Here is a 15,882-nt window from a genome sequence, read left to right as displayed (position 1 = left end):
ATCCTTTTCAGAATATCTTGGCTTAAAATAAAGTGCATTTTTGTAAATTTAATAAATGTATAAAGCAATTGCTTGTGTATATAAAGCTTCCTCAGTCTTATGGCAGATACTGAATCTTACATTAACAAGCCCTAAGTCCCCTGGTAAACTGTTGTCTGATGAAACAGATAGCTCTGGTGTTTGGGGGCTGCAAAGGGCCTTAAAAGTAAAAACAATATTGACATTGACGAATAGATGAAATATTGGCCTTGCTGACTTAGTTGCTTTTAAGGTATCCTGCAGAGTTTTGCTGGAGTAGTTGCTAAACAAAACACACAGTAAGGTTTTTGAAACAAGATATTATAAGAAGTTTCTAGGACATGTTCAAAGGAAACTGAAGTATTTTTGATGTTCTCACATTCTGTGAGATCCTTCAAAAAGCATGGTGTAAGTGTGCTGTTATATATACAATTTTTATACAATTTTGGTAAACGAACGAGCACGCATTTGTATCCAAGAATTAAAATGTACTGTTGATCTAATGCTTTAATTGCCTAATCAAGATATCACAGTCAGTTAACTTAGTGCAATTTAAACTGTATTTACACTTATGTAAATTATCTAATTATTCCTTGTTGTTATTAATGATGCTACTGAAGCAGTTTTAAGCCAGCATCTTATTATCTACCCTTTTCTCTGGTGATGTGCTCACCCTCTTTATGTGCTGCTCCACTGAGTTCAGTTTTTGCCATCAGGAGTACAAAGTAGGGGATGAGGGTTTTTTCCTTCCAGGCCTAGTTTATTAGGTTCTTTAATCCTTCCCTGTGGATGCTATGATTTCCTTTTAAGGAGAGAACCATGCAGCTACACACAGCTAAACAAAATGCAACAGAAAAAAAAAAAACAGATAATGTAACTAAAGCTTAGAAGCACAGAATAAGCAGTAGCCAATTTCCCACCAGTAATTGTGGTGTTAGAGCTAGGGCAAACTGGACAATAATCATCAGCTCTTTAAGCAAGTTGCAGGTATGGTCTATGTTCCTTATGTATTTTACAGAGACAGCAAATCAAGATAGAATAAGTTCAAGACACAGCACAAGTCCCATGTCCTGATGTATTTAATTTTTTTTTTTATAAAAACTGAGTTCCATTGCTAGGGATTGGCCATGCCACCCTGAATGGTTCAGAGAACTTCAACATAAATGAGTCCTTCAATCCTTATTTCCCTTGGGACTGAAATGTTCACTTGTGTAAAACTCTTGCTTTAAAAGAGTTGTCTGGTAATCTTAATAAATGAAGCACATCACCTTCAATACCAAGGGAAATTTCCTGTTAAGGGAGGCTCTTATCCTAGAGGGAATTTCCTTGTGGCAACCTGAATGTGTGTCAGTGAAAGAAAGCAGGTAGCATGCATCCTTCTTTAGAACATCTCCAGCTGTTCTTTTGGAAATTGGGTTCTTTAGTCTGAGTTTTAAGTATTTCCAGTTTGGCTCCAAACTGCAAAGTGAACCAAATTACAGGATGTACTGCTAAATACAGTGTGCTCTTTACAGCAGAACTAAAAGTCCAGCCCTACAGCAGAATTGATAGTCTGGTATGCCTAGAAGTCATATCCATATCAGAATATTGGTAGCTATTTTTATTTTGCCTTTTACTGATGTGGTATCTGCTGGTTTGGGTTTTATAGTGCTCCTGTATTCAGCTTTGACCACTGTAAGTTTTATTAACTCCTCTGTCATTTTTCTGTTGCTCTTACTTTCTTCTTTCAGCTGCTTCCAAGAAAATATGAACACAGAAATGTTACTCTAGAAAGAATTCAGAGCTCCAGCTCTCTGGTAGCCTTAAAATTAAGCTAAACACATTTCTTGGTGTTAAAATGCTGTCACAGTTTAAATTCCAGAGTCTGATGAGCATCTGCCACTCCAGATGATGATAAATAGATCTAGGTATGTCTTAGGTAATCAGATAATTTAGCCAAATTCCATTTTTTTCAATTTTTCAATAATTTCTAAAAAATTCAATACACGAGAACAGTTACAAAACTGGTACATGGGTCAGTGGTGGCAGTTTCTCTGTTTGCTTGTCTGTGCTTTTGCCTGTACCTATTCCATTTGTTTCCTAATTGTTCTACTTGGGCCTAAGCTGTGCCTTTGCAAGAAGCAGAAAAGAAACAAACCTTAGGTAAAAAGTTATTAAAATGTAAACAAAACCTGAAAAAAAAAGAGATATGTGGTTGCAATATTTCCATGAGAAAAAACTATCAGCTCTGCAGATCAAACTACAGCTAAATGCAAAAACACTTGTGTTTTTCCCAGGAAAGCCCTTGCTGGAGCTGCCATGGAGATGAGTAAGTTGGTTTTTGGAAAGATACTGCTGCTTGTGTAATTCTGAGTAGCTGGAGGAGGTAGCACAGTACATCTCTTGAAATGTGACTCACACAATGAAAAGTTTTTCCAAGGAGAATATTTTCTGCCCTGATTTATTTTTGCATTGCGCTTAGCTTGCTTACAACAGTAAATCTTCACATGGCTGGTTTTCAACTGTGCAGAGGACACAGATTTTTTTTAAAAAAGTTTGCAGGGAATGGCAGTAACTTTCCCACTCCTTTTGTTACACCTTTTTTTAAAAACAAAACCTTGGTCTGCTAATGGTGGGAAACCTCACACTAGCACAAAACTGGGGAGAAGTGTAAGTGACGCACAGTGTGTGAACCACATTTTCAGTTCATTGAAAAGGTGATCATGAGGGGAAGATTCATAGAGTTCTGGTCAGGACCAGTGGAACTTTTTGGACCAGTCAAGATAATGAGAGTATACTAAATACTCAGTAAAATGTGCTTTAAAATGAAAATTATATAATCTTTTGTTTTCCTATTCAGATATTTCTTAAATTCAGGTATTTCTATTGCAGATGTAAAGGGTATTTTTTTATATGTCAAGGAAATATCAAGGAAATATGAAATACAAAGGTTATGTGCTCTATTAAATCCATAATCTGCAGTTTTTTAACAGTAATAAAGGTGTGACAATTGTGTTCAGAATTACAGCATTTTGTCCATCTTTAAGGATCAGTAAAATGCTGTAAAGCAGATATAACCATTCCAGTTTTGAAATAGCTTTACACTTTCTAAGAGCAAGCAGCCATGTTCATGGCAATGATTTATTTCTCACTTGATACTGGCTAGTCCATTAATCCTTTACTTATGAAAGATATGAAAAGATCACTAGGACAATACTATGTGTTTATACAAGTAAAATGTATAGCCAGATGTACCAAGCCTTGTGTTTGAATCTGGATTCATGTGGCTGTCTATAGGAAAATGAAACAATTCTAAAGCTCCATTTTCCAGAGAGATTAAGAACAGTCCATGCCATCCTTGTTCCTTGTACCCACAGGTTACTATATTACCATGAACTTTGTTGCCATGTAAAGTAAAAAAATACTATGCTATATCCTCTGTCTTTTGATGCTGCGAGACAGGCAGCTGTTTGGGTGAGGGAGAGTGGTGGAGGAGTATTCAAAATAAGATGTATAGAAATGTATGGGTGTAGTCTGAGCCTAATCCCTTTGTCATTGTAAGAAAGCTGCCTGGAGCTTGGATCTACTAGTTAATATTCAATATAATATTTATTTATTTAATTAGTTAACCTTTAGGTCTTAGATGTTCATTTAATATTCAGTATGTCTTTCTCTTTCTTACCCTTAATGAGGCAACCTGCCAGACTAAAGAGAATGTGAAGAGCGTTAGTGATCCTGCAGAACAGTTGTGACAACTGAGAGAGATAGGAAAAGACAGGTTGATTCAATGTTTAAAACAAAGAGAGAAAAACATTACAAAGAAAAAAAAAGAAAAAACTCAATGTCTCCCTTTCTAAAGCTTTATTTATGTAGCAGCTCTTTTATTTATTCTTTTTCTTGTTTTAAATAAAAAGTGAAAAGCAGATCCTATATCCATGATAAAACATGGTGTTCTTGTTTGATTAATAGCTCACATTGATGTTAGAAGATGTCTAATTATGCATCAGTGTTTGCCTCATTATGTAGAGGAACATCATCATAGCAGATAGTCTGTGAACAGAGAATGGTTTCCTTTTTGATAATTAATTTTCATTCTTCAAAGTATGTAACCAAAACAACTCTTTCACTGTAAGATTTCAGTAGACCTAAGTTTGGAAGCAAACTGTTTGTCTCAAATAATGAAATGGGGTAAACAAGGTACCTGACCTAATCTAAAAAACATTACTTAAATTGATTGCATTTCTTTGCCAGTAGGTTGTCAGAGAATTTCCACGAACTGCAGCTTTCTGAAAACCTCTTCAGCAATAATAACTCCATCTTCTTTCACTGTGCTCCTCGGCATAGCAGCAAGTGCAAAGGTTACGCAACTAACAGGGCTAACTTCTGCAGTTAAATGATTGAAACAATTTTGAGAACTACAGTTGTAGCTTGGTAAAAACCAGAAACTTTTTCATTTCAAAGTATCAGAAGAAGAGTTGTATTTCCACTCTGGACAAAATTGAAAAAAGAAAAACTCTTGAAATAACAGCTACAAGAAGAAAATGTTTGGATGTTGAAATGTAGCAATTGAGAGAAGGAACTGGATACTTGCTTCATCAATAAGTGTTCCTGGATGTTATAAAGGTCTGCATTCCACCTGTAAAAAAAAGCCTAGTATTGCCTAGGTGCTTTGTTATAGGAAATAGAACTCAGGAGATACGAAGGATAATTAGAAATCTATGGCTCCATGCTTTTAGCATTTGCACTGCTAGGAATTTGAGGCTTCTTTCAGTAGGTCAGAGAAACCTCATTGAGCATCTCCATGTTTCATCCTGTTGCACTATGCAGAGCACAGGTAAATTCATCACTCCACAGGAAAGATTTGGTACCTCAGAACTCCAGTTCCTCTGTCAGAGAGGGCATTTTTAAAAAGAAAAACATCAGTACAAAAGTTGGAAGACAACTTTACTATATTCTTGATATAATATCACATTTCAAATATAAGAAATAAGATATTGCCCACGATCTCTTGTGTTTTGAAATCTGAGTTTCAAAGTATATTTCAAAGGCTTCTCTTATTTACATCAAAAGTCCTGTGCACTCAGGGAAAAAACCTCAATTCTTGAGGAGAAGGACTCACTTGAAGCTCTATTTAGGACCTGACCAGCCTGTGATGGTTAGCACATAGAATGGAAAAGAAGTACAGTGCTTTCAGTTAGTCAGGAGGTTATTCGAAGATTCTGTGAGTGGACAGCCATATTCCAATACCTTCAGGTAAGTCAAGCCTAATGTTTAGAACACTTGAGAATGTCAGTAGAATTACTCTGGGAAATAAGTGTTCTGTGTAGGGAGGTGTACCAGAATCTGATGCCGCTTTACTAAAAAGTAAATTATGTGTGTTCTGTGAGTCCTATTTCCAGTGCTCCCAAGAACCAGTGTTACTGTCCTCTGCAAATATAAGGTCAGTGCCATCCTCACAGTGGTGTTTTACCAGTTCTCCAATACAAACTCTCCTTGGCATTTGAGAGGTTAAAAAGAGTGTAATGAGAGAAAACTGTTCTCTGGAGACAGCACCTATTGCAAAAGTTAGTGATATATTTTGGAGGAAGAACTAAAAGTATGTCAAAGATAGTTTTGGGCAAAACAGAGAAAATGTCAGTCAAAATACAGGTCTCAAAATCTGCAAGGCTGTTTGCAGTGTTAAAAATACATTACAGAAGTAAGTGCTGCTTGACAGGTCATCATTTACGATTTTTAAGGATCAATATTGTCAGGATGCAAAATTGTGACTGTGAAAGAAAGAGGATAGCATGTGTGAGTAATGTATTGATCTCAAGGAAAGTTTATCTTTCATGGATTCACTTCCAAATAACCTTCTAATTGGCCTTGCAACCTGGAAGAAACCTCACAATATACTTCCCTTGGGGACAAGTTACTGTATAAATACCTCTGTAGTAAACAGACCTGTTAAAAACAATCAAATTTTAATGCAGCAAGGTCACTCTTTTGACAGGTCTGTGCTACATAATTGTGTTCAGAGAATGACCTATATGAAGAAATTCTTCCCAGTTTAGTTGAAGTTTATTCCATCAGCCATGCTGCTCTTGTGGTAAAACAATTCCAGGGAACAAAATATTCTGCAAATGAAGGAGCCTGCTATCAGCTGTAGGAAAGACATGCTACCATACTACAGTGCCATTGAAAGTTTCAGGAGCTACCACATACAATTGGCAGTTGGAATAAATGCATTAAAAAATCTTTCATTGTTTCCTTATAAGGAAGGAAAACTTGGAGCTGTGTCAGTATTACCAACCAGCTATCAAGCCAGCCCTAGATGCTTATGAGGTGGTTTGATGTACTGTGATGCATTACTGCAACCTAAAAATTAAGTGCTTCACTTCTTTTCCTGTTCAAAAACCTGAATGAAAAAGTACCTCAAGACGTTAATGATGCTTCCGTGACATCGGTGTAAGCAGTCACCACACCTCATATCTAGGTGTTCAATTACCTGAATACTCATTTTGTTGACAAAGGCGCTTCTCTGCTGGTGACAGAATGACTGGTAAGTCACAATTATCTGGGCACAGGGAAGTGGAACAAAGGAGTACCAGGATCTTTGAATGTCTCTATAGTTGGAGAAGTCTCAGCAAATCCAGCTTGCCTCACAGATTCTGCAGTCCCCTCGCTCCTTTCATGACTATATGAAAGCCCATGTGCAACAAAACAGATTTGTTCAGAGAAGTTTACCTTAAGTCTATCCTGAATGAAATCAAGCTGCATTCATCTGCTCTGTTCAGCCTCTTACTCTTAGTAATGCTGACCTTTCCAGGTTGTGGCAAAAGAATGTGCATTTACTATGGAGTTTGGAGATTCTTTCAACTTTAACAGGCTGTAGTTGAAATTGAGCATCAAAATGAGGGTGCTGTCTGGGAGTTCATAGTCATTGAAGTGCAAGGAATGAACAGAACAACTGAATGTTCAGGATACTCTCCACAGCCTTGTAGTATACCATGGAAGGACTTCAAGTCATTATTAACATCAGAAAGAGAAACTGCATTTTAGCTTGACTCATTATTAATATCAGAAAAAAAGAGATTGCATTTTAGCTTGACTCAAGCCAGTTAACCGAAACATCACAGCCAAAACAAGTTTCCAAGTGTTTGGCACAAGTCTCTGTGAGCAGTGCTACTTCCTGATCGGCAATAAATACATGGTGATCTCAAGTGACCATAGTCTTTGGTGTGCAAAACTGTTTGGAAAGAATGGGTTATCTAGTGCTAAAATAAGATGGCTCTTAGGTAATTGCTATTAAGTAGATATGAATTTTTCTTTTATTTATCAGTCTGTATCAGAACTTACCATACCCAATAGTTTCCACACTACCTGTCTGCTTCTGGAACTTCTTGTTGTCTGGAATGGCTATGGATTAGATGCTAAAATCTGTTCAGCAGAAAACTTCCCCATCCTTCCTCCAGATTTCCTTAGTCAGGACTAATTGGCAGAACAGCTTAGGTAAATACTGAGGTCAATGTTAGTCACTGATAACCCGCATGATGAGACAGTGTGCCCTCAGCAAATATGTGTGTGGTACAAAAATGGAGACAGGAATTGACACATTAAATACTATAGGAAGCTCAAGGATTGGGCAAAAGACATCTCATTAAGTTCAACAATGAGTGATAGATTCTGCACCTGGGTAAATAACTCCATGTACCAGTAAAGATGCAAACTGGCTGGCTGGTGTGGTGTAAGGACCTGCAGAGATCATAGTGGGTACCAAGGGAATAGAAGAAGGTGTTCACCTTATATCACCAGGAAGGCAAACTGAATTGGGCTATGCTAGGATGAGAGTAATCAGCTAAAATTAAATTATGCTTTTTACACCATTGTTTCTGCACAGACCTGTAATTCTGCATCCAGTTTTGGGCTCTGCAATTCAAGAATGACTACAGCTGGAGTCAGCTTAGCTGAGGACTGGCAGGACTGTCATGGACCAAAAGTATGTGACCTTTGAGAAGAGGCTGACAAACCTGGGCTTGTTTAGTCTCGCAAAGCAGTAGCTAAATGGTGATCTAACATCTGCCCACAGTAACTTGAATGGGAATTGCAGAGATGACAAAACTAAATTCCACCTGATACTGGCAGATGGTATGAGGCACCAACCCCAGGATGCAGCTTGGAAGATTCAGTTTGGACTTTACAAAAGACTTATTCACAAGAACAGTAGTGCAGCAGTGGATTAGTTTACCCAGAGTTATAACCAGGGGACTTGTCCTTCTTGTAGATTTTGACTTGGCTATGAAAAGTGGCAGCTGACCTGGTATAGACTGTGCAATCATTCTGTGTTTAACCAGCACTTCCAATCAACCTTCTGCAAATAGGAAACTTAGAGGGAAACTAGAAGAAAGGAATATGTACTGAAATTCATAGGCTCACCTCGTATTCTCTATTCAGACTGATTTGGTTTTATGGTAACAGACATACAGGCAGTGAAAGTAAAAAGAATGGTAATGCACTGGAGAGGGCTATTTTGTCAATTGCAGCAGAAGACAAGGAATAACTGAATAACCATAGGCCACTCAGTTTCCTTTATGTATTTTCTGTCAAGCTTAAGTCACTCATCAAAAGATTAAGCTGTTCTGGGAAAAAGATATGCTCAAGGCTTCAGGAAACAAAAGGAGGATATCCTTGCTAATTTTACCTGGGAAGATAATCCCATCTTGCAGAAAGGAACATAATAAAGTGATGGAATTCTTCTCACTATGAGAGCCATGGAGGGTGCATAAGTGTACTTGCAAGTTTGTCTGTGCATATTGACACAAAGCTCTTTGTTGCTGGCCAGAGAGTAAAAAAGATGGAGAAAAATCTTCTTGAGCTGGCCTCAAAGAAGCTGGCCTTGTGTATGTTGCAAGGCAAAATAACCATTTTACTGCTTTAATTTTCACCAAGAGAAATAGTGGTTTGTGTATTGTTTTGCTGACCTAAGGCCACAGACTACTATCATTTTGGCCACATTGCTTCCTCCCATATTCCTGTGCTGAGATAACCAATATACTTTTTCTATTACTGTAAGGTTTTTTTGGACTATTTTATATGGTTCATGTTGGGAATTCCAGAGCATGGAATTACATACCTCTCAGTCAATTCAGGTTAGAAATAAAGAGATTTAGTTAAAATTGTTTATCCAGGCATTTAGCCGACTCTGTTGCTGCTCTTTATTATTTGATAATTTGCTGGTCAGTGATCCTTAACAGAAATTGCTAGTACTTTTGAGCAGAAATCTGAGGTGCTACAGATGTGGAGAAGGGCTCTTTTACAGGCAAAGAGTTGGGGTGGACTTGCCTGGCTGGCCTGGAGTGGAGCTTAACAAAATGCTTTATTTTCTTTGTATTTTCCTTCCTTTTTCATGGTCCATGCTGCAGTCAAGCACATCCTGAAGACCAGCTCCAGCTTTCATGTAATCTTTTAAGTCTCCCTGTCTCATTCTCAATAACCCTGGAGGAACATTTCTTATCACGTGGTAACACAGGTACTGATGTGATAATGAAATACTCTCTGTATGCATCTCAACATGAGAGAAGAATTTCAGCTCTGCTTTTTACTACTACATGATTTTTTACCTGACTAAGACAGAACCCTGGTTTCCAATTTATTTCTGGGCACCAAATTAGGTAAATGGGTATTCTGCTTGAGTACATCTTTAATTATTATGACTAAGCAATTGTGTCTCTGATATTATTTTAGAAAAACTTCTCCAGACTTGAAATTAAGACAGAGGAGGCCCATGCAGAACAATTACAATAGAGAATTTGTTTACAGGCTGCCACTAGAAGAGACATAATGCTTCCCTTTATCATCACTTGTCAGAGCAGTGACAGCCTGTAAACAGCCTGCCCATGAATTATTCTTTATTTGTCACCCTTGTGCCAGCTCTTGCCCTAGCAGGTGCCTGGCGTGTGTCAAACTTACATTTCAGGGATTCATCTGATCAGCCCTGGAAAGAAAAGTATGATGTATTTTCTTTTCAATTATGAATTAGATATTTGCTCCCATATCTAATGGAAGGGGCTTTGGCTTCTTTATATGCAAAAAGTACCATTTATAGCTTACTGTAGAATTTAAATACTAGCTTCTCTCTCATGCCCAATTCTGAAAGTGGAATTTATGTAATACTATTGAATATAAATTAAACCATCCTACCTCCCTGTTCTATTGTCATGACAAATCTGTTCAAATCTGATTTCCTTTGGTAATGAATGGGCTGTCCTCTGGACATTTATATGTCTTTTTATTACAGGTTGCTTTCTATTTTATACACTGCATTATAATTTCTTTAAAATAATTTCTCTAGCATTACCGTTTTGTACTAACATTGAGTCACGCATGTTCACTTGTCTACTTGAGTTTGCTTCATTGTAAATGTGTATGTGTAACATACAGGGTTTGTGTGTGAGATGCTTCTTCTGCAGGTAGAATTAGCAACAAAATAGTTGGGATCTGTGAGAAAATGCAGTTGTACTATAGGAAATAAAATATTTAGTGTTCTCTTCTGTGAGGGAAATTTATGGAGTTCTGTGAAAAGGGGAAGTTTATTCTAATAGGTTTGGCAAAAGATAAGATTTTAAAAATCTAAATGTGTTGGTAATCACAAACACTGACATTATTTTTTAATCAAAAATGTGGTTCAAAATGAAAGATATGTTTTTTACTGTATATATTAGTAGTAGAAAATACTACAGTTTTCTCTAAAACTACTACTGTTCTCCTGTCTCTGGCTATTACTCTGTGTTTATTTTTGCTTTTAGAGATTGGTAACAGATAGTGCCTCAAGACATTGTAGGACAAATTAGAGTATGAGATCACTTTTGTAATGATTTAAGTTTAAAAAATCAGTGGTTATGGATCCAAAAGGGAATTTGTTTCCTTCACCTTAAGATATTTTCATTCTCACAACCATATTGGAATTGGGCATTGAACTTAAACACTTTTTGATGTTTTTATAGTTATTTTAGTTATTGAGAATTTTTTCCCAAATAAATTCCCAAACCCCCTTCCTTGCCATATCTCAAAACTAAAGATGCAGTAGGTACTCTTGCAGGCCTCTATTTGACTCTGTCATGACTTACTGTTAGGATATTACTAACATATAACTGGTCTATAAAATGTAGATGCCTTATGTCTCTCTAGTAATCCATATACTTTGGTTTGTATGTAGACCTGGTCTTTTAATATCACTTGCCTAACTAAGCTCTATAAAATTCACAAGTCATTACTTTTGTTTTCTTCCTTACTACTTCCAGATATGTCTAAATGAGGAGGCATTTGGAATTCTGTGTAAAAAGGATGTGCAAATTTTATTTGTGTGTTTCTGCTTTTTTCTACTTGTTCCTTAGCAACAAGGAGAAAATGTTAAAATCATTCAGTCATTGGACTAATTAAATAGATGACAATAATTTTGGGATATGTAATTCTGGCATCAAAAGATGTGCTGAATGTTTTAATGCAGTTTTTCACAAATCAGGTGATATACTGTCTAAAATGTGTGAAGAGCTATCTGAGAGAGAGAGAGGAAGGTGGTGCAGAGCTTTTGTTTGTTCTACAGAATTTCAGCCAAAGAAAAAAAAAATTACAATTTTAGAGACCTTTTTCCTGAGTTTGCAAGGAATCTAAAGGAATGAAAGAACAGTATGAACTACCATCAATTTAATAAATTTCAAGCTCCAATACAACTAATGACAATCAAATCATATTATTCAACTCTATTGTTATGTAGCAATTGATATAAGAACAGAAAAGAATGTATTATAATTTGATAGTTTACATCATCTCCCCCTGAAGTGTTTTCCTGAGAATATAGGCGCTCAGTGTTCAGAATTTGCTCACTGAAAGATGTGGAACGAATGAAATTAATTCCTTTGTATGAGACTGAATTTCAGTGAATTAATTTGGCTCAAGACAAGTGATAACCATCAGAATGCATGAAAAGGGTGCATTTGTATTAGTTCATTTAAACAGCAGTGCTGGCCACGTTCAAACTGCCTGCTGTAAGGGCCTTCCCCTACCATTGTGACACCCAGCTAGTGAAGGCCCAACTCATGTGCCTGCAGGCACCAGAGAGCCTAACAACACAATTTGGATTGTCCAAGTAAGGCTCCTGCTTCTCTCCATCAGAGCATTTAGATGCTTTCTTGGTAGCTGCCTTCATCTACAAAGAGGGGAAGTGCCTAAAAACAGGGAAGAGTAAAGCAGTTGTGTATGACACAATAATGAAATTCAGAGCTATGTTGTAGCTGGACAACTCCTCTGATCAACCAGAGTCTCACCAGTGAGCCCATCTCTGAGGGTAGGCAGGTGATGATGGGGGATTTGTGCCGTAGCCAAGGCATTTAGTGACTGCTTCCAGAGCTGGAGAGATGAGTTCTGGCTGAGCAGCCCAGTTATTTTTTAGTGCTTGTCTGAGCAATGTGCAGCAACGTGGCCTTGCTCTTGGTGCTTGGTCCCTATGCACTATTCAGTGCAAACAAACTGAGGACCTGTGGATGGAAAAGGAGAAGGGTTAGGTGACCTTAGAGAACTGCAGGAAATTTCTGGTGTCTGAGGACTAACAGAACCTATGGTACATAACTGATTAGATTTGATTTACTTTGGAAATATGTAATAACCTGTCACTTTGGAGCTTTTTCATTTTTCATGGCTATTAGCTAATACAATTTACAATATAGAAAAAAATCCAGACTAACAGTCCTAACAGACTTTCTTATATTACCTGCAAGGTCTTTGTATCTTTGTTTTTAAGGTCTATTTCCCTTCTTCTCTATTTCTGTGCTATGGGAATAGTCTCAATGGAGCTCATAAAAACAGAAAAACAGTTCAATAAATACACACTTTAAACAGTTTTGCCTGTGGGCACAAAATGATCCAGGGCTTGAATAAACCTCAGTTCAGTCACAAAACTGAATTGTAGCTGGTAGCTAAAATGAGTCAGAGTAGCACACAGGCCTTGTCCTGTGAATATGATTGGTCACACAAAACCTGCCATTCAAGACACAGAACATCTCTTGGCATTGTTACTGTTGGGACTTTACTGAGTGTGTAAATAGTGAAATGGGACGGAAAAAGGGATAATTCTTTTCTTCTTATTTAGGAATTTAAATGTGTATTCTACAGTCAGGCACAGAGCAGAAGACAGAAACTTTCTATATTTATCTGAATGTCATTATTTTTGGTTTTGTCTCAGACTTGGCTTTCCTCACTTGACCTAATACTTCTCCCAGGCAGTACAATGAGCACAAACCTCTCTCTTGACTCAGGATGTCTCCAGAATGTTGAGTTTCTCCTCCCAGAAGCCCCAGCTTGTTCTGTAATCAATGCAGTGGGATGTTCACAGTCCCTCTTCTGTGCCAGTGTGCATCAGGATTCCTCAGTATAGAGGACCATCCCGTGTAATACTCTTCCACTAAGTACACATCAGGGTTCTTCCTAACCTGCATGTAGCTTTGGAAAGTTGTATGTTTGTCAGCTAGGAAAATAGCAAGATGAAAATAAACATGTGGAGGGAGCTCTATTTCACTGGAGCTTAATTTTAATTTTACACAAGATCCTGTATCGTCTGTGCTGTGACTTGTTTGCTCATTGCCTTAAATGTGTGTGTCAGCATTATATACTCCAGGATCCTGCTAAATGGAAATCCTTTTGGCTAGTCCACAGCAAACTTCTTGCAATTTGTAATGGTGTAAGAACAGGAACAAGGCCTGTGCTGTCCGTGAAAGTCCGAAGAATTAGTAGCTGATACCAGAAACAAGAATAACCTGACAAAGCCATTTCTGTGAGACTTAGCTTGCAATCCTTAGCATCACTAAATGTAGCTTGTCAACCATTTTAATTATTAGAGACTAAGCTTTTCTCTCCCTTTTCCCCTGATGAACGAGATTATTATATTTTTCCAAAGTAATGAGTGGCAAGCTGAGGTGTTATAGCAAAGACAAAAGATCAGAACTTGTGTTTTAGATGTATTTACTAAGAGGCAAAACTGTAGGGTGTTTTTTTGTTGTTGGGTTTTTTTTATGATTCTTAGTGTGCATTTCTTGTCAGAAGAAAAAATATTCCCAAAGATGATGTTTAGCGATACAAACAGAACCAGATTTTGCAGATCAGAGAACCTATCAACTACTCTGCATTTCAGCCTAATTTTATTAGGAAGTCAGCTGTCTGTGTGCTTCATGCTGGTATCTAACTATTAAGATCTTTCTTCATGTCTGTTTCCCTTCCCATTACAAAAACAACCTCATTGTGTTAGTTTTATTTTTTAAATTTATTTCCATGCATAGTTCCTCACAATAAGTTGATATAGGAAACTGAATTGGAAATGTCACTGTTTATAAAATGACACGCCAGAATGTTTATGTGGCCCTGGGCTGCAGGAACCAGAGAATGGATGAATATCCTGCAGCCGTTTTGGCCATTGTATTGTAGATGGCAGGTTGCCAGCAACAACTGTGGCACAGTGTCAGTGTCTTCTTCTGTGTGATAAAAGAGAGAATATTTGCACTTTCTGAATCGTCTCAGGAGGATTTATGGCAGAGTTTGGAGGACTTGAAGTGACTAAAGATGGAAGTAGATAAGCAACTTGCAGGTTGTACACCAGCCTGTCCTTCTGTTGGCTCCTCCAGGCCTGGCACTGCTGATAGTTTTTTTGCCCTTCTTTCCAGAACATTTGAAAGAGAAGCTGGAGGAATACATGGTCCGCTTTGCCAAGGTGAGGATTGTGCGCACCAAGAAACGGGAAGGGCTCATTCGGACCAGGCTGCTGGGAGCCTCACTGGCTAGAGGAGAGGTCCTGACATTCCTGGATTCCCACTGCGAAGTCAACGTGAACTGGCTGCCACCGTTGCTCAGTAAGTGCATGAGCATTCATCAGGCATTAAAATCAGACATAGAACCAGTAATTGAAGCTGTGTCCCACAGTAAGCTAGACATACACTGTATCAAAGTGTTTGGAGTTCTGCTTAAGTTCTGACCTGTCTGAAGTGTCAGTGTGAGAGAGAACTCCAAGAAGTGTGAGCAACTGCATTTTGTTCCTTGAGATTAAAGAATTTGTAAAATCTTCCAGTAATGCTTCAGCTTATAATAGTTACAATTCATTTTATTATTACTACTAGTAAGTACACTGCTATATCTAGTATAATGTCATGTCCTTGCTAAAGACCTAAAAAGGTTTGTTGTGCAGGTATTGTACTCCTTCCTAGTTTTCCACATTGCATTAAAACAGTCTTTGCTGTAAATATATCCAAGGCCTCGGTGTTAAATCCAATAGCAATAGCATTCACAACAGGAAGCTCAGAAACAATGATTTCCTATTGACTATTTTGCTGGATTCCAGCTGCAGCCAGCAAAGCTCCATTAATTGACGGAATGGAAAGAATCAATTGTTGTAGTCTAGGATTTCACTTCTGGAAACAATGTTCTCTTTTCTACGCACCATATATACATGCAAAGTATATATGCTTTGCAAAGTGAGTGCTTTTTGCTACCATAACCGAAGAAAATTTCTGAGTTGCCTAATAAAGGAATTTGTATTCATTAAAAAAGTCTACTGGAAGTACACAGAAGGTTATGGTTTCGCTAATTAATGGTTATTGTTCCTTGAATTCTGATGTTGGGACTCTTGGGCCACACAGTAAGCTGATAAAGCATTTGCAGCAACATGTGCATTCTTCTAATGAGCTATCAGTAGAGAGCAAGAAAAATACTATTAACTAGTTTCTCTTCAGATCAGTAATAACATAATGCACAAAATTCCAAATTTTTATCCTTCTTATCTTTCATATCAAATCATGCATACAGTTGTTTCCCTTGTTACCTCTTTGCCCTCAATCACATCTGCATTTTTAAAAATAACATCCATGT

At 37.6% G+C, this 15,882-nt stretch overlaps 1 protein-coding gene across 2 annotated transcripts in view; it reads left to right on the top strand.

Moving 5' to 3' along the window:
- The window catches only part of GALNTL6 (polypeptide N-acetylgalactosaminyltransferase like 6), a 424,063-nt gene that overhangs the window by 335,675 nt on the left and 72,506 nt on the right, over positions 1-15,882 (top strand). For both annotated transcript variants that reach the window (XM_030947103.1, XM_030947104.1), the window contains exon 5: positions 14,685-14,870. In XM_030947103.1, coding sequence (XP_030802963.1) covers positions 14,685-14,870 — 186 coding nt within the window. The remainder of the gene's footprint in view (positions 1-14,684; positions 14,871-15,882) is intronic.

Source organism: Camarhynchus parvulus, chromosome 4 (genome assembly GCF_901933205.1).
Source record: "Camarhynchus parvulus chromosome 4, STF_HiC, whole genome shotgun sequence".
Taxonomy (NCBI): domain Eukaryota; kingdom Metazoa; phylum Chordata; class Aves; order Passeriformes; family Thraupidae; genus Camarhynchus; species Camarhynchus parvulus.
Note: the sequence above shows the minus strand (reverse complement) of the source record. Positions and strands in the feature narration are given on the sequence as shown.